The 19,150-nt window shown below is 37.8% G+C and overlaps 2 protein-coding genes across 9 annotated transcripts; both read right to left on the bottom strand.

Annotated features, from left to right (window-relative positions):
- Window positions 1-392: 392 nt before the first annotated feature.
- On the bottom strand, window positions 393-6,646 carry LOC103709589 (heterogeneous nuclear ribonucleoprotein Q-like). Of its 3 annotated transcripts, none has more exons than XM_089926546.1 (9): window positions 6,412-6,646; window positions 3,275-3,719; window positions 3,075-3,185; window positions 2,212-2,352; window positions 1,854-2,027; window positions 1,537-1,741; window positions 1,285-1,436; window positions 1,058-1,140; window positions 393-815 (listed from the first exon to the last, which is right to left on the bottom strand). In XM_089926546.1, the coding sequence occupies exons 2-9, from the start codon at window positions 3,686-3,688 to the stop codon at window positions 698-700; spliced, it is 1,398 nt and encodes a 465-aa protein (XP_089782672.1). In that variant the 5' UTR covers window positions 3,689-3,719; window positions 6,412-6,646; the 3' UTR covers window positions 393-697. The 3 variants fall into 3 exon arrangements, with proteins under 3 accessions (XP_089782672.1, XP_089782671.1, XP_089782673.1); XM_089926545.1 differs by having other exon boundaries at window positions 3,275-4,052; window positions 6,412-6,588; XM_089926547.1 differs by having other exon boundaries at window positions 3,275-4,048; window positions 6,412-6,529.
- A 1,572-nt stretch (window positions 6,647-8,218) lies between these two features.
- Window positions 8,219-18,455, bottom strand: LOC103709588 (Alkaline phytoceramidase (aPHC)). 6 transcript variants are annotated; one of them, XR_003386165.4, is made up of 9 exons: window positions 18,153-18,375; window positions 17,723-17,988; window positions 17,500-17,599; window positions 17,290-17,410; window positions 16,186-16,307; window positions 15,953-16,074; window positions 11,606-11,765; window positions 9,139-9,253; window positions 8,219-8,581 (listed from the first exon to the last, which is right to left on the bottom strand). XR_003386165.4 is itself a non-coding variant. In XM_088707997.2 (8 exons), the coding sequence occupies exons 2-8, from the start codon at window positions 17,868-17,870 to the stop codon at window positions 8,572-8,574; spliced, it is 783 nt and encodes a 260-aa protein (XP_088564123.1). In that variant the 5' UTR covers window positions 17,871-17,988; window positions 18,153-18,455; the 3' UTR covers window positions 8,219-8,571. The 6 variants fall into 6 exon arrangements, 1 of the variants encoding a protein (XP_088564123.1); XR_003386164.4 differs by having other exon boundaries at window positions 8,442-8,581; window positions 9,139-9,248; window positions 18,153-18,281; XR_015971644.2 differs by lacking the exon at window positions 9,139-9,253 and having other exon boundaries at window positions 16,008-16,074; window positions 18,153-18,281.
- Window positions 18,456-19,150: the final 695 nt, after the last annotated feature.

The raw sequence follows: 19,150 nt of genomic DNA, 5'->3' as shown, positions 1-19,150 counted from the left end.
TAAATTTCTTGAGCGCTGAGGTTTCCATCATCCGCTCTTCATTGTCCATGCTTGGCAGCAGATTAGACCATGATGCAGTGTTGAGGAACATAAAGCTCCCACGGAACGTTATTTCCCTGTCATAACAAACCTTTCAAACTACTCACTAGACTACCAAAAATAAATACCAGGTAAATCAAAATTTTCCAAGAGTCACATACCATTTAATTTCCATGTGGAAGCAATACCTTCAAGCTTGGGATAAAAAGGATTTCCATCAACACCAGATCAACCATTTAGGGATTATAGACTGGATGTGGTAGAGAAATGATGGCTAATTGAAACTGAAAAAGACCTAGCATATCCAAGATTATGCTAACATGGATCCAGCACATTTGAGATCTAGCATCCAATTGCTCACCAAGAACAAAAACATCATGATTTAAAATAAAAAATGTTTCCAATCTCTGCCTTTCAGAATGTCTAGATACATGTTATTTCCCACAAGGACTTACTATTCAGCAAATTGAAAAGGATATCGCAGAATGAAGGAACTAATTCCTTCTTCTCCGGACTAATTCCTCAGATACTCATCAAAATGTTTGAAACAAAGTCATAGACCACAGAACCTGTTTACTCCGAGAGTCCCTGTTCTATGACAAGGAAAAATAGGATGGTGCTGGTCCGGTCAGCATCCACAATTGATAGGCCAGGTGGATCAATATGGCTTGTACCTACGTCCACGGTTACCATCATTGCTTTGCCAACTCCCACTAGATCCACTGCTCCGACCAACCCCTAGCTGCGTTGCAACTGCAGGTGATCCAGGCTGCTGGCTGCACAATATTTAAATCTAGTGTCATTATGAGGTTTAATTGTTAAGGCAACCAAAAAGCTGACATTTACTGACATCAGAAAGGCAACCAATTACATTAATCTACAAATAGAATTTGATCGATTATGTTGCCGCATTCATATATCAGTGTCAAATCATGCAGAATATTATCACTCATCTGCTTAAAGTAACTTCTATAGCAACGGTAAAGCTTGTCAAACGAAGCCTGACACTTCCACTTACAGGACATACGCCAGACGACCATCAGGTAAGATCATTGGCATCATTGCCATGCCAGGAGCTGCTCCCCTTCCATAGATCGAAGGCTGGAAGGACACAAGAAGCTCTCACTCGGAAGCAGAACAGTGACAGCAATTTGAGCAAAAAAATAAATAAATAAATGCATGTGAGCATGCAAAGGCTGCATGGAAAATTTATCTGAACTTAAGATGACTGGAAAACAAACATACCTGCCCAAAACCAGGTAGAGCACCATAGGGACTCCACATCACACCATATCCAACAGGATAATTGGGTATTAGAGCACTTTTTTTGGCATTAGAACTTGTTTCACCTTTATTATCAGCTGGAGGCTTCGCAAGGGAACACTCCAGAACTTGTCCTGTTAACATAAAAAAGAATGACCCCGATAAGCTACATTAGAATTAAAAAACAAACAATGCATGGCAAGACATTGCAAATCTTCTTAGAATAAAAACCACCATCAATTTCATATCTCTCAGTGTTCTTGAGTGCTTTCATGGCCATTGATCTCTCTGCGAAATGTACAAAACCAAATCTATTCTCATGACCAGACTTGGCAGGAGGCAGAACTACTTTTGTAATTTCTCCATGGTGTTCAAAGAGCTTTTTAAACTGATCTTGGGTCACAGTCTTGGGCAAATTTTTCACATAAAGTGCCTTAACCTGTAGAAAAATCAACAGAGAGCATGTATCAGAAGAAATGCAAAACAAATTACCTGGAACATTATAAACGAAGGAATAGCATACTAAAAACTCGAGAAAGTTTACAATAAACCTGAGAAGTCGAAGCGGAATCGCCACTCTTTGGATCAGCCCAGCTCACAGTAGGAGCATTCGAGTCTAACTTAAATTTTGGAGTTGACATCTTCTTTCTCGAGTATTCTGCACATGCATGGTTGTAGTATTCAATGAAGGCAAATCCACGATTGCGGCTTGAGTTTTGTGGATCCTGTAACAGCAGAAAAAATTACAACTCAAAACCCACAGGTCAATCAGCCAAATAGATGACAAAATGAAAGGCTCATGTAAAAATGAATTTTCCTTCTGCAGGGCCACCAGAATTTAACGGTGAGTGTGTGCACGTGTATACTCATTTGTTTCAAGAAGGAGAAAAGAAAAGAAGGGGGCACTACCTTCATTAAGTCCACTTTAATGACCCCAGGACCAATCTGTGTCACAGCTTTCTTCATATCGTCCTCCACCCAATTTCGAGGAACATTGCCAATAAACAACCTATTCCTTCCTTGAGATGTCGAACACTTAACGTTCTTTCGCTGAGACAATGCATGCAAACAAAGGCATCAATAGTGTATGGTAGAAGCAGAGGCCAATACCAACAAAATCTAGTATAATGGCCACATCATCTAAATTTAAATTTCTGAACGTCTGCCCCACTTTATTCTTTTACTTAGGTTAAAAACTATCAGTTCAATCAGACTAAACCATCAATGGCTGTCCTCGAAAAATAAGCACATTCAATGGCAGAAGCCTGCCCCTCTGACCTTTCTACAAATTTCAGTAAAGGATCTATATTCAATAAAATGAAACTAAAAAAAAAAAGCTGCTTTTTCTTAAAATTTAGAACAGAATGTCTGCCTTCCTTTTCCATTGAGTTCAAGAAACAAAGATAAAAGTCAGGATTTACAAATAATCAGAAAAATATAAGATGAACAGTGCAACAAAAACACTATTCCCTTTTGATCGTATAAAGTTGCACAATTCACATTTATAATGTACAAAAAAAAAATCTTTTGACATACTAATAATACAAGATTAAAGGAAATGGTTGTAATATGACATATATTTACTACAGTTTCATTGGCATCCACATGTTCAAGGTCGAACAGTGGAGGCATATAAATGACCTTTACATCGATCCTTTGCAACCATCTCTAAAAAAAATCGCTTCTGTATATGATAACTTGTCAATGTATTCATATAAAAATGGTCAGAGCAACATAGATGTCACAGCACATAAAAGCTAAGAAGGATCTACCTTAAAGTCAGTATTATTTAGATCTTTAATGGCCATTAAAGCTAACTCCTTTGTTCTGAAAGTAACAAAGGCATAATTCTTGTTCTCATCCTTCCCCTTCATCATCCTAACCTGTTGTCATCACCATAAGACAACATGAATATACAAGTTAAATAAACTGTGAATATATGCTGGCACTAATAGGGAGACAAAAAGCACACCTCTGTGACCTCCCCAATTGATTCGCAAAAGCTCTTCAGGTCCTCTTCAGATGCATCATTAGGGATACCACCAACATAAACTTCAGAACCATGAGGAGGGAGAGCAAGAAGCTCTGCATGCTTCTCACTTTCATCCTCATCCTTCTGTTTAGGATCTTTCATGTCATCACCACCACCAAGGTTTGTATCAGCATCTGCTCCATTAGCAGCAGCAGTTGCTTCTTCATCAGCCTCTTCCTCCTCTACTACTTCCTCTTCCACTTCCTCCTCAACTTCTTCATAAACCTCTTCTTCCATTGTCTCCTCAGCTTCATCAAGATCCACCTGTTCTTCAGGTTCGACTGGTTCAACAAGTTCTGCTTGCTTTACCGATTCATCGGGCTTGGCAGCTGCAGTGGCACTTGGCCTTGGCATCTTCTATATCTCAAAGAAGCTTGCAAGGCAACTGTGAAGGAAGCACAGAAGCCAGAAGCATTTGGAGGACGAAGTATAGATATATGGAAAGGAGGGAAAAAGTAGAAATGCCAACAAGAGTCGCAGAATAAGAATCTAAATTCAAACCCAGCCATGGAGTATGGCTCAAATGGAATTTCAATATGAAAGATTTTCATCATGGGTGATAACAATAGTGATAATAGAAACAAGCAGGACAGAATTCCAAATGATAATCAAGAAGTTGATGTGAAACAGGTGCCAAAAAAAAATGAAGAAGGGTTTCTTGCAATATAGATATCAGGCTGAAGCCAAAATACAATTGCTGGTTTCATTGCATGTCTATCTAAATTCCAGAGAAATAAATAACAAGAAAAAGAAGGAAAAAAAGAAAGAAGTATGAGAAATAAGCAACGAGGCAGTTCTCATACAGAAAAACACATAAACAAACATTACAGTGACAAATCCAAAATGAAGCAACACACTCACTTCCAGCAAAACAAATAGGAGTTCTAATAAAATTAACAGCAAACACTTACTGTACAAAGCAATTCAAAATAACACAGAATAGGGATGTGAAGCACAAAATAATACATAACAAAGGCATTAGGAAGCATCCTGTAGCAAATCGTAGATCAGAAAAACATGACTGACCAACATAGCAATGAATAGAAATATCTTTAGCCATCATGATGCACATACCCACCAATTATTCCCGAAATAGTATGAACTAAAACATATGAATAATTAGCACTTTAGGTGAACACGCATAATCTGTTATGATTTATACATATTACATATACTGGACAACTTTCTCATGATGAATGTTTTTGGCACTTCTTGAATCAAGCATTTTAAAAAAATTGAAGTAAAATTGATATAAAAATAATCCTTGGAGGCACTCAACAAAAAAGGCTTCTCATTAAAAAAAAGGAACCCCCAATTATCTCTGGATTCAATATGCAACTAAGCTATGTCAAAATGATTTTTTTTTCTTTTTTCATTGCTTTAGGGAAAACATGGTTGCAAGCAGATCAGATAGTTTTGGATTTGTTTGGAACCACCTCAAGCTAGAAATCTAGAACTATGATCTAGGTTGCTCTCTTAAAATAAGACAAAAGACCTGTTTCCCAGCTGAATTTTGGATTTCCAGGTCTAAGAAAAATGCAATCCACCAGATTGAACCTAAAAAGATTCAAAATGGAATCGACTAGACACATTGACCCTTCATTTAGACCACAGCAAACTAAAGCCAATATATACATCGGTCAAATCAATGTGAACAACATATAACTGGAATTGATCATGTCGAGTTTGGGTCCATATGTAAACCCACATCTAGTTTGAGTTGTGGTGAGGCCCAAGTCCAAATTCTGGAGCCGAAACCAGTTCCAGTCTGAAACAAAATGTTGTGATCAAGTGCCTTTTGGACACAACTATAGAATGCCAAATAAGTGGAAAAGATGCTTCCACCATTTGTTGAGAAGTGCTATCAATGTAAAAGCAACACAACGATAACAAAAGAAACTACCATACACATAGTAACACGTACCTCCATACACCATCAAACACAGTTTTGAGTTTTGACATCAAATCAACATTTTCATAAGAAATGATTTCAACCAAGAAAATTCATCTCTCTTAAAAGGGACTACCAGACACACCTTCATATGGTGGTGGGTGGACAACACAACTGATAGGCAGCACCAATAGCCAAGTCATGCAAAGCATTAAGCAGATTTTGTACTAAAAATTTCATATATACGGTATCTAATAGAATTAAGAATAGTATACATATCAACACTTCACTGGTCAGACATTCATTACACCATACTCAGTAACGAAATTTCTACATGCCTCCAACTAGCTAATTAGCAACACACCTCACCGGTCGCACATTCATCATACTGAACACAATAACAAAATATCTCAGTGCCCACAATGAACTGACTACCTGAAAACTTGGCATCCATCTTGGCTACCAACGCTGGGCAATGAAATCATGCACCGAAGGACATCTACTTATCCATACCTTCGAATTTCTAGCCATCAAACTTTAATTTTACAATATATCTTAGTTCATAATATAAAAATGTCGCCAAAAAGTTGCAATATCATCGTCCTAACCATAAAAAGGAAGGGTTTTTAGAGCTTCAACTCTCAAACCACCAAGTTTTGCCTAAAACAAGTTGAGTCACTCTCAAGAACATGGACCAAAGAGATAAAGCTATAGAAACCACAATATTTTCAACTTATCCGATCTATAGCCCTAACTTCTGAGCTTGACAAGAACGCTGTCAAATAGCTCGACTAAAAGCACAGACAAACGAGAAATATTCTAACCATCCAATGAACTGGAACTAAAATTCAGAAAAGCCGATCAAAGAAATAGCAGCGGAACACGTAGCCAACATAGATTTCACCAAGAATATATATAACCCAAGATTTTTTTTTCTTTCAAATCCATATCCCTAGATATTAGTCACGGGGGGAAAAAAGCTATTCTCTATCAAAACATCCAAACCCATCTGAATCGGAACAATCCCCAGAGAAATTGCTCTTTTAGTACCACTCAAGCAAATGCGAATTAAGAAAGACGCCATAAAGCTCATGCATTTCACCATCGCGAGGTAAAACGAATCGATGAATTCAAGAAACGGATTAAAAGGGAGGCGGGGAGATAGAGATAGAATCAAAGAACGTACCAGAGACTCGAAATTTTGGAGACCGAAGTCGAGGGGTTAGAGACTTTTGAGAAAAGAAATCCCCTCAACTCTATAGCGAGAGAAAACCCTAAAAACAAAAAATAGGGTTTCCAAGATAGGGAAGCCCGACGGGTCATTGGTTTCGCGCCTCGTGCTCTTTTCGGTCGGCCTAGTTTTGCTCGAGACGTGCCCGACCGGAAAAGTTTATCATCAATTCATCATGAACCCAAGCTCCAACCATCATCATCTTACGTCGACATGTTTTGTTGGACCGGGTCCAAGCAAGCCTGTGGTAGGCCAGCATCGTGGAGAAATTGTACCCTACATCATGGAGAAATTGGCCCGTGGTAGGCCTCCAATTATAGCTGCTCATTTTTATGACGTTATGCATATGCTTAGCTCGATGTATTATTATAGAAACGAGCAATTATGATTTTTAGCATGCACAGATGATGCATTTCTATGTGGAATATAAGATCTCATCACCTTATACTGAATATAAAACAACAAATATGTATATATGTATACATACATACATACATACATACATACATACATATATATATATATATATATATACATATTTATATTGGACGATGCGGTATCTCTAAATTCTAGAGCTGGTTTTGCTGTTTCCAAGTAACAAATTAATATTACACCTTTTACTGCCATTTTGAATTTATATGTACCTCATTAAGAGGGTATAGTAGTTCGAGCAAGAATTGGTTAGTCTAGAAACAACAAAACTAACCATCAATACCACTGCTTAGGTATTTTTCAATGAATGAAATACTTTCTACACTAAATTTATTAATTATTTCCAAATTCAAGCTCTCTTGTAATCATTGATATGATCAACGCATGTCTCCTAAAACTTCAGCAACATGCCGTTGTAATGGCACCACTTTAGTGGTAGTCTGCATGCATGTTTGGAGAAGCACAAATGCATTCTATCGAATACTGACTGCCGCTCCTCTGAGTTCCCTCTCGTGGTGTACAAATTAAAAAGTCCATTTCCTACCAACAAAGTAAGCCAAGCGAGTGCTGATGAACAGGGGTCAATTGGGTTCTAAACTAAGAGTGCATGCATCTGGTTCACGATCAAAATCGGCGTTATAATAGATTGGAATAAGAATCAGAACGGTCATATCCTCTTATGCATTTGGTTCATGACTAAATAGAATTTGAATATTAAACGAGCCCTCCAAAATTAAAATAGAAATGAGACTCTTCCAACCAAATAAGCTGAAATGGGAATTATTCATTCCCATAAGCCTAACTCCCACCGAACCAAATATACTCTAAATTGGGGCATCAGGCCCAAGAGATCCACCATCCCGCACTCCAGCTTGCCACATTAGCTGCGAAAATTCCGCCGTTTTCTCCATTCGGGAAGAGATCCCATAAACTTCATCGCACAAACCAGTGCTAGAAATCAATGCATTCCAGCCTCGTCAGTTTGCCAGGTTTTGTGCAGCTTGGTGGTTCTCGCTATCCCCATAGGACATTTTTGCATGATAAAACCACATGAAGCATAGAGCATTAACTGGGGCTTTGATCTTCCCCACTCTGGATGATTTACCTTTTGACGGCTGAACAGGTTAAATTGAAATTTTCGTTCAGCACAGACCAAGTCTTCTGGAAGTTGGCAGCCCAAAACCATTTCTTAACTATGAAATAGAACAGAAACAACCTTCCTATTAGCGATGAGAATTTGAAGCAAAGAACAAGATGGTTATGAACGAACATTGTACGTAATGGCTCCATAAATTGCACTCTATCTTGCCAGAAAGTCATATCTCAAGCATAAGCAAAACAATCCTTCAAATTAGCATTGTCTCGTTTCCAATATATTACATCCGCAAACAAATATATTACATCCGCAAACAACATCAAGAAGCAACAGCCCACAATGTCCCTTGTTACTACTCTCAAAGTTCAGAGAAAAGAACAACGAAGCGGCCCCCATCAATTCATTGTGTCGAATAAATCAGTTTTCGGAATCAGTTTTAGTACAGTTGCCAAATTGTTTCTTCGTTAGTTATTCAAAAACTAGAAATTGTATAGTGTTCCAGCAGGATATACCCGCCGCCTGCACCTGCTTCACCAATAAGTGATTCTAACACCATTTACATTAACTTCTTAAAGCCTTGACCTGCTTCAAGAGTCCCTGCAAGAAAAAGCAGACGCCACCTGAGCCAATCATCAAGTCCAAGACCAATCCCAAAAAGAGAGTCAATGTTATAACTAGCAACTAAAGACGACCCGATACTCATCAAAGAAAGACCACCACTAGAAGTCAGCAGTATAATAAGATGACATAGGACCACGACTTATGGGGAAAAAAAAGCATCGCCTTGACAACATTCAGATATATATTATAAGATGGATTATTTATATCATATTACTTCATACAATGGTCCATCACATCATAACTATAACTTATACGATAAACCTAGCCATGTGAATATCCAAGTTTACATAGCAAAAAGGGTAACCTATCATCTAAAAGTTCAGTTACAGTCCCTTGTTACTTATCAAGTATCAATTATGCCAGCTCACACAATATTATTTCAGTGTTTGGCTATAACAACAAAGAGATTTCTAAACCCACAAACTTGTGAAAGATTTACAAGTTTCAATCATAAAGAAATAAGAACAAGTATAGAAAAGATTTGGCTTATCTCTCAATTAAATGCAATTAACATAAATTTTCACATTACTCACTTTGGTATTGACAAAGTGATTAATCAACTTTAACAATGCCATGCCTCCATTACTCCAATCCCAGCCTGATCGGTGAACTGACATCATATTATGACCTTATACTTTCCCTTCTGCCCTAGAAAACAAAAACCATGCCAGCCACAGCTTTATAAATCAGACTCAACCACCACCATATACTAGATCATCAATTTGCTTAGCAGCTGCTTCAACTAACAATACTGCATAATATTATGTCTATAATTACAAATGGCACATCAAGCATATAAATATGAATCTACTTTCACAGGCAAAGTGGTAAACAATGTTCTTGCAGGCAAGGGAAACCACTCCATTTGCTTGGTTAGCACAGGCAGAGTGATGGTTACTTCCAGATGTGCACATCTTTAGCTAAATGATGTTAAACATTTTTGAAAAATTTTGTACATCCTTCAAAGCTTTGAAATAGTTTCCAATCTGAAAGGCCCATCAAAGCGTTTTTATCTTTTAGACATATCTACCCCTATAGCATGCTTGTTATCTTCCCTAAATAGGTCCCTCGTTTAAAAAGATGCAAAGGGCACTTAACAGTTAGAACAATGGAAGATCAGAGACATATACCTTAATTATGTCAGGTTCTTCATAGCTGTACTTCGTATTATATACTTATCTCATATACACCATTGTTCCAAGAAAACTGGTGAGATTAAAAGGGATATTCTAGAGAGAAACACTTTAGCACAGACTAAATATGATCAAGCAAAAGAAAAAGGCTAATCAAGCACTCCATGCCTATGGGAAAGAAACCTTTCATTGCATTTGAAAAGAGGTTCTGAAGTTAGGCCATTAAGCATGGGTTATAGATAAGGGCCCATAAGTTTGGAATGGATTTAAGAAATTGAGCTTATGCGAGTACTGCCTATCATTGGTCCGGACTAGGCAGCAGAACATATCCTATCCTTCAACTTGTAAGAGTTTCCAGACTGATCAGAAGAGAGCTTTCAGTCAAGGGAATATCCAGATTGGTTTTAAGGACTACTGGCTCACTTTTCCCTGGGATTCTTTTGATCCTGTTCTATGAAATAGGCATTACTGCAGTGGTGGCTGTATCCTTTCAGACAGGAGAGTACTGCTGCAGAACGCAATCTTCTGGAAAAGTATAATCAAGACAAAATTTCTGATTCACCGCTGGACTTGCTCTACTTGCCTCTTATGGGCTTTGACTAGTAGTGCACAGTTATCCACAAGATTACTCTTAAACACTTGGACAGCCCCAAATACTGATGTATATGGAATGGAGTTCTTTTTCTGACAATCTTAAAAGAACATATGAAATAGGAAAGTAGCAAGGAGATACGACTTTAGAATTGCTTGAGCAATGCATGGTCAGAAATTGAACACGTTTTCAGGGAAACACATTTACCATCATATGCGATTTATATATATGTACCTGGGAAACAAATTCATGTTGTTGCCCAAATAGAGGGAAACAGTCGAGGAGCATTTTATGGAGATGCTTCTCCTTATCTGGAGCAATCACAAGCCCTGAAGACCTAGTATTGGACATGGCAGAAATAGGCTTGGATTTGGTATTTTGAGTTTTAAGTTAGTAATAGGAAAGTTAAAAATCTTGAGTGCAAGGCTTTATGTATATTCAACAGATTATTTGTTCTTCTGATAAACTAAAACTGAAGGAATATTGGGGTCTCTTCTGCTTCTTAAGATGATATATTTCCAGAACTAGAGGGTAAGAAATGTTAGAGCACAATGGGAACAATGTCACAAGGGCTCACAGACTCAAAGACTAGAGACATCTTCCAATCTCAGGGACATTAGTCACTTGAGGAGGAAGAGAAAGACTCCTTTAATCATGTCTCAAAGTAAAGATATCTCCAGATTCATATATTGCTATCTGTATACCTTATTCCCCTTTTATATTTTGACAACAGAAATTTGTTACTGATGTGATGGAGATCATTTCCTTGAATATTATATTCAACAGAAATTTTCCCATCACCATTATTATGGAAAATCACTTCAGCTTTTCATTGTTTGCTACCAAGTACCAAATGGCGAGTTTATAGTGAAATAGTCATTAGACAATTGGGTTGGCACTGGAATCTAACTGAAATATCGGAGCACATGTATCTGTATGGATTTATCTATGCACACATACGATTGCGCACATATGCATGCATTTCTGTTGTAAGGAAAAACTCCACTCATGTCAATCAGCATCATTTGTTCCATATTTTATCTAACACTGGCATGATAACCACTAAAATAATGTGTTTTTTTGACAGTGAGAAGATTGGGAAACAGGAAAGATATCACCTAGCCAGGCATCTGGCTAGCATACTAAACACCCAACAAACACCAGCTTGTATGCCATGAGCTAGGAGGACAGCGTCATGCATTTCAAAAAAGTTAAAAAGTAAAATATTCATTCACCCATTGAGTCCCTGATTCAGGAGTTTGTTGTAGGACATACCTGGCAATCTTAATATTTCTGAACCAGAGCATCAGAGTAAGCATCAAAGGAACCATTGCTAAACATAGGTGCTCCAATGAGTGGCCACTGATAACATATCGAGTTACACTGTAAACCTTTTTATCCGCAATGGCCACAAATCTCGCCAGAAGGTAAAACCCTGCATAAATTGACAGCACCAGAACAGTAGTTAAAAAAGAACATCAAATATACAAGGAGCAGTGGCGCACATATTTGACATCCATCTACAACACAAGCAATATGATGTTCAACACAAATATAATCACGTGCTGTTATGCATCGGATATAAGCATATAACAGTATAACACGACAGAACCATCATCATAAAAGAAAGCAAAAGGCAGTATTTGCAACACAAATCATTCAACACTACCAGTGAAATGCAGATCCATATAAAAATCAAGAGGGGTGTGGCTTGTCACAAAGTCATTGTCTAAGACCTTGAAACAACATGCCTTTGAATTTTAAAATGGCCTTCTTGGACATATTTTTATCAAATACTGACAATGCCATACTGAATAAAAGGCAATTATTTAAGCAAGCAATATCTGGATATTTAAACATGAATAACATGCCTTATCTGATCAATATCCGCCCATCACAAGAATGTGTTTCACCATTTGTTCCTATCCAAGACCAGCACTTCTGGAATATCATGTCTATAGATAATTTTCACTACTTCCATCCAATTCTTTCTAGCCTTTTCTTTATTTATTCCAACGCACCAACCTGTATTTGAAATTTATGCCTCAAAATCTGTCTTTAGACTACAATTCAGTAGTCAAAACCATCTCAAACAGTCGCTCTCAATTTAAATTTCATCAGGGTGATGCCCAAAAAATACCTATAGCAAATTCTTCACCTCGTTGTACAACAATCAACAACATCCAACAATACTATACAATTTAGATACAGATTTCTATGGTATTTGACAGTTGTATGCCAACATAGAGGCACCTTCAACTAAATCCACCCAGCTTTCGCGTTGTTGGAGAAAGTCTCACATGTCTCCCCATCCTTATACAAAGCAGATCCAAACCTCCAAATGTAGGGAAAGCAACAACAAGGCCTCCAGGGTCAGGTCCACAATATTTCCACATTAAGGTAATTACACAAAGAAAGATGTGCCATGACTGTTAATAACACTAAATCATAAAGGCATACTCCAAAATACGGTATTCCTACATGACATATTCCTTTCACAACAAGGTGCTAATGTGAGTTAGGTCAATACCTCCAATATGTACAGACTAGATAATTCCATGTGCCTAAGAGCACTGATTGTTTCATTCTTCAATATTATAAAAGCCATGATAATTTTGAAAGAAAGGGCTTAACAAAGTTCAATATAAAGTGTATATACACATAAAGGATGGTCGAACTAGTACCGGGTATCGTACCAGTCGGCGCCCGGTCCAGTTCGGTACCGAGCCCTTATCGAGAGAAAACCAGCTGGAGCCGAAGAAGGAGAAGAGAAAGAGCGAGCGGGGGAGGAAAGGAGAAGGAGCGGCCGCGGACGGAGGGTTGTGGGGGCGCGGCGGAGGCTAAGGCCGCAGCCGCGTCCCCTGTTTTGAAATTTGAGAATTTTTAAGTGAAGTTGGCAAATCGCTTGTTGATTTTACTTAATTTTTTTTTTTTTTTGCCGCGACCTCGGCCTCTGCCGCGCCCCTACGGCCCTCCGCAGGTGTCCGTAGACGCTCCTTCTTCCTCCCTCCCCCACTCGCTCTATCTTTCTCTTCTTCTCCGGCTCCGGCAGCAAACCGGTTTCAAAGTCGGAACTGTACCATACCGGTAAGCCACCAGTATAGCTCAGAACGGGCCGAACGATATGGTTTGGGACGATTCTGCATTTCTTGATACACATACATATAGACACACAGACATTAATCTTAAAACAAAAATAAGACATCATTTTACACATCCAATATTGACACATGCACATATAGACATTGTAGAATTGAACATCATGTTATCATATAGAAAAACCAATAGATAGATTTAATTGCTTGAAGATTGGACAAAGAAACTTATCTCAAAAATGAACCAACTGACAAAAGAAAAATAGAAAATGATGATGCAATTGAAAAGAAATTCAAGTTTACAAGAAGATGATTTAAAAAGCTCGGCAGTGGAAAGTAGGACCGCATGTTATTTACAATAGCAAAGTTCCAAGACTATTTATGCTGTATGTATGGATGCATAACAATGGAAAAAGAAGGCACAGGGTCTCCAAAAATAAGTTGGTGAAATCTAAGAAGACAAAAAACAGCACTTTTTGATGATAAATTTTTGAACACGATAAGTGGAAGCGTGGGACTTGAAATCATACCAAATATAATGTGGGATTGGATGGTTGACCGCATTACTGGTTTACTTATGAGTTCTTAGATGGTCCAAATGTAGACAGGAGACGCTAAGGAAGTCAAAGCTCAAATAACAATCAGTACAACAAGTCCTACTCCAGTTCATGGTTTTCTAATTAATTATAAAATTTTAAGATAACGAAACTTGATGCCATTGGAAAGAATCCTTGAATTGTATATGTCAAAATTTGACAATGGAGCTAATATCTTTCATACCTTTTTGCTGCTATTAAACCAATTGGACACTACAGTATAACTAAGAAGCATAAAACATACTCAAGAAAACAATTAAAACAGAATTATGAAACATAAGGGAGGGCTTTCCAAGCACGACTAAGACTTCATTTACTTTGACTCTTGTATGAACTAATAATAGCTGTTTGCCTATTTTATGGAGTGTTCAAGAATCTAATACCTCATATCTGCAAGTTACCAACATTCAAGCAACATATCATCAAAGGTAGATTGCTTTTCAAGTATAGTATTCCCTTCCCTCTCCTATACTGGAATCCAATTTCCTCCTCTTACTTAGCTTACCCAGGTTCAGTTGTCACATTGTTTGATGTTCACAAAATTTCATGACCAGTTGGCCTATTCCAACACAGTCATCAAAATCAAATCTAGAATTGGAGACTATCAATCAAGAGAAGTATTGTTAAGCCTCACAATGCATTGTTACATACAAGCTTCTTAGGTGTTCTCACTTTTCAAATTTCACAAGACCTCCCACCTTCAAACTGCTCTCCATTTCATGTATTAGTTGACTTATTCCAACATAACCATCAAAATTAAATCTAGAATGAGAAACAAACAATCAAGAGAGGTAATCATCAATATGCCTAACAATTCATTATGACTTACACACAGTCTTCTTAGGTGCTCTCACTTTCCAAATTTTGTAAGACCACACTATCCCATCTCACACACTGCTTTCCATAGCACTCCTTCACAGTAGAATGTATGCAGCACCTAGTACAGAGGATTCAGCATACTGCAGAAACAATAAAACCACATGGAGATTTTAATTTTGGTCCTTACAGTACAACAACATCCTTCTCTAGCGATACTAAACTATGTATAGTCTCGTCTTTCTTATTATGATCCCTTGAGAAGCATGGTAATCTCCTAAAAAAATTCATCAGATACCTACTATATGTTCTCTCAATCTTATCAGAGCTTTTCTCCAAAAATCATTTAAAAGATTCATTCTGAACTTTAACGTTAGTTTTCGGAGAAGTTAATTTGGTTGCTAGCTCCTGCACCGGGCAATAGCAACTCAACATGGTGAACAAGTAAAAAGGCACAGATACAAAATACGTTCTAATTTACCAAGCATGGGGAAATTTCCTAACGAAGCCAAGTCAATGAAAATAAAATAACCAATGCACATTTTTAGGTCTATAAAGCGCAGCACTGATTTACAGAGGCAAAACCATGTTCAGCATTAGAAGATGGCGAAGGAAATTGGCATTTCAAAATTTTCAATAAAATAAGAATATTTATTAATTTAATGAAACTAATATTGGACAGATTTACTTGATTGTGAAAACACAAACATATCTCGAGTTGATTGATAGGTTAATTTGTAAATCTTAGTTGTAAAAAATCCAAATATGACAATTTTGTACTGAGAGAGATCAGCAATTTCAAGCTTCACCCCCAAGCTCAGTAATTTCACCTCTTTTGGTGAACGACGAAACTAATGCTCTCTAACTAAATATGATTTTGTTACTAAATGATTCTTCCTTCTTTAGCATTAGAGTCTTGTGGGTGAAAATCATGGTGTCTTCAGTAAGGCTGGATTACCAGAGCACCACACTATTAAATGTAGAAGGAAAGCGAGGATTTTTTTTCTTTATTTTTTTATGCGGCAAACAAATTTCTTTTTTGATGTATATGATTTATACAAACTTTATGGAAGAAAAGATAAACCAGCAATGCAGTTAAAGATATAAAATTCAACCTGTTGCCCAGAACCAATATTTTGAATGGGTATACTTTGGTGGGAACAAGAATACCATTGCAGGAATTGCAACGCATGGAATAAAATGGAACATCATGCAGAGACGAAGATCATCAAAGGTCCTGCAACCAGCTAAGATAGCACATCCAATAGAAATCTTTGTTAGATATTCTTTGAGCATTTTTGAATTCACTCAAGAACTAGAATTCAAACTGAGAGTAAAATTTAATCACCTTTCGCATGCAATGCTAACCAGAACAAGCATTAGGAGGGAAAACAAACATGTTATCCCCGTCCGCTCATCATATCTCTCTATGAGTAAGTTAGATAGGATTGAAGAGGCTGAAATCATCACCTGCATCACATAAGTTCAAACAGGATAGCCAGTTAAAATGTCTTGAACTCATAATCATGAATTTATAAAATTTGTTAATTTTTACTTTTATTAATGAATTGTTTTTAACTTTAACAATCTTAATCTTGCTAGCATTGCATGGCATGCGTTACCAAAAAAATAAAAGCAAAGGCATAGAGAATAAGAGTTATCTTAACATGTTTTAAGAAAGAAATAATAGAAATAAAAATCTGTGTCTAAAGGGCATGAAGAGATGCAGGGTTTGGGACATATTGAAACATAGGAGGAATATAAGATAGGATACACGTACAGAAGGTGGGCTCTCAACAATAATCAGTATGATACATCTTTAAAGAGATTGAATCATTAAGAATTAAGGAACACAGCAATAGGTATGCAAACCCACATCACATGTATTCAAACTGAATGACCTGAGAGCCTAAAAGATCTAGATACTCAAGATGCAGATCACGAAGCCACCAAAATTTGAAATTTTCAGCACAAAATCTAATAAAGAAACGGGAAGTCAGCATATCATGAGATATGTACAAGAAAAGGTGGGATCTTTATGATGATAAATATGATACCCTGTTAAGAGGACGGAATGATTTAGAATGGAGCAAGTTGGTGAAAGCCGTCTACACCAAATCAGATGAAACTTAAACAGTTGGCGTTGGCACAATCCAAAAGCTAAAAAGATCCGGAGATGAAGACTTAAGATATACATAAGAAGTATGAGGGGTATGATTCCGCGACTTGTGTTCTTTTGCTTGACATTCCAAATGCATTAGGTCAAATTTCCCCGACCAATTGGCTAAAACACTGACAATCCCAAACACAAATTCGATTCCTTAAATCATCTCATAAACAGACACAAGATAAACAGCAATGAATCCAGGTTTCAATCCATAATCTCACAATCCAACTGAAGAAAAAGGAAACATATGATGCAGAGCAGAGAAAGCAATGAAAGAATAAATACCGGCAATCGGTCCCAAATAACCCGTTCGTCGTCCGGCTTCAGATGATAATAAGCAGATCCAAAAGCCGCCGCCGCTGCCCCGGCATAATATAACGCCCAGCCCCAGACCTCCCCTTTTAAACTACCAACTCAAAGCCCCCATCCATCAAAAAATGTGTGCGTGTATATATATAAATATAAATCTATGTAGGAAAGAAGAAAAGAACAAACCTGATTCCGAAACAGCTGCCGGAGAGGCAGAGGACGAGGCCGGGCACGCCGACCAGCAAGAAGGGGAAGCTCGTCAGCACGTTCAGAGTATTGGGAACTCCTGATTCAATAATAGAAACAAAAAGAGAGAGAGAGGGAGAGAAATTAAGAATCAAGAAATCACGAAAGAAAGAAAGAGACGTATAGAAGGGAGGTACGGGGAAGTGGGGGAAGGAGAGCAGACCCAAGAAGTTGCGCATATCGGCGAAGAGGTGGAAGGAGGGGGAGTGGGGGATTCTCGGGGTGGCGACCATGACGAAGACGAACAGCAAGAGGGCGCCGCCCCACACCCGGACCCGGTTCTCTCTCTTCACCAACTCGAACTGCACCATTGCCCTCCTCCGCCTTCCTCTCCGATCTTCCTTCCGTCCTCCTTGTTTCAGGGCTCGAGCGAAGACTAAAGGGCAAATCGGGACAGAGCTCTAGCTTCAGGTAAAGACGGCAAACAATCTGCCGTCATAACATGAAAGGAAATATATCATGTGGGTATGTGCGCACATCTTACCAAATAAATGAAGAATTTGCGTGCTCATATTTGGAAGCGCAACAAAACAAAATAAAGGAAGAAGGGTGAATAACTTTCTTCCTCCATATCCTTAGTCCGAGAATAATACCCAAAAAAATCTCCTCCATATAATTCTGAAGATGAGATTCCATATAGCCTCCCCATGATCTTGAAGTCAAAAAAGGGTACTAGAATGCTAAGAACTTGGCATTGTGCCATACATATGAGAAAACTAGGCAATTGGAACACCAATTCAAATCACCCAAAATTCAATGTGGAATATGCTTGAGGTGCATTAGTTCTAACACAAAATCGTCTATCTTGGCTAACCTAAATCACAAACATCAAGATTTTTTAAGGCCCAAATAACTACTTTTGGGGCTCCGAGTGGGCAATCATGGAATCTTTCTCCATGTTCCTTGTAATTGCAGTAATGAATATATATAGATATATAGCCTAATGGCAATGATGTGAAGGGTGGCCTAAGATGGGATGGAGATCTAAAAATGTTTTACCATGCCTGATATAAATTATTGCGCTTATCCATGTCCAAACAAAATCCTGTCATCATTTCTTTTATATTCAAAAATCCAAACCGTTCAACCTACAGCTCCTAGTGCCAGAAACAACATATTGAAATTTTAGCCAACTCTAAATAAAATCAATCATATGATCATCCGATAAAGTAGCACCCTTTGCTTTCTCTTTTTCTTCCCTGTTTCCTTTATATCCATTACTCCGTTTTCCATGATTACTATACCACCAGGCCAAGTTATTTTTGAAAACCAAAATACTGCCACGCTATCTTGCCCTTTTTTAAAAAAATTTAATGTGTGGGTCCCACATGAGGAGGGACTATACCAACAAATCCCCCCCTCGTGACTCATGTGAGGGGTTCCACCAAGCCCGTGTTCTCTCTATAAGCAATATTTTTTTTTATAGGCAAGGTTTTACTCATCATATCTGACCCGTTATCATTAATATAGATTTTTTCAAGACACCGTAACTTTATCTCCATAGCATTTCGAACCTAATGATATTTCGCATCAATGTGCTTGGATCTTGAATAAAATGTTGGATTCTTTGAAAGATGGATGGCACTTTGAA

This window comes from Phoenix dactylifera, chromosome 12, assembly GCF_051530095.1.
Source record: "Phoenix dactylifera cultivar Ajwa chromosome 12, Ajwa_hap1_PhDact_Kaust_v1.1, whole genome shotgun sequence".
NCBI classification, from domain to species: Eukaryota; Viridiplantae; Streptophyta; class Magnoliopsida; order Arecales; family Arecaceae; genus Phoenix; species Phoenix dactylifera.
The sequence above is the reverse complement of the archived record's forward strand: the minus strand, read 5'-3'. Positions and strand labels throughout refer to the sequence as shown.

Coding starts and splice junctions, on each gene's coding strand:
- LOC103709588 (XM_088707997.2), bottom strand. CDS start 17,870: ATGGTGCAGTTCGAGTTGGTGAAGAGAGAGAACCGGGTCCGGGTGTGG. Junction 17,600..17,722: donor CGATATGCGCAACTTCTTGG/GTCTGCTCTCCT, acceptor TTATTGAATCAG/GAGTTCCCAATACTCTGAAC. Junction 16,308..17,289: donor TTATTTGGGACCGATTGCCG/GTATTTATTCTT, acceptor TATGTGATGCAG/GTGATGATTTCAGCCTCTTC.
- LOC103709589 (XM_089926546.1), bottom strand. CDS start 3,688: ATGCCAAGGCCAAGTGCCACTGCAGCTGCCAAGCCCGATGAATCGGTA. Junction 3,186..3,274: donor CAATTGGGGAGGTCACAGAG/GTGTGCTTTTTG, acceptor TGATGACAACAG/GTTAGGATGATGAAGGGGAA. Junction 1,141..1,284: donor CTCTACCTGGTTTTGGGCAG/GTATGTTTGTTT, acceptor GTGTCCTTCCAG/CCTTCGATCTATGGAAGGGG.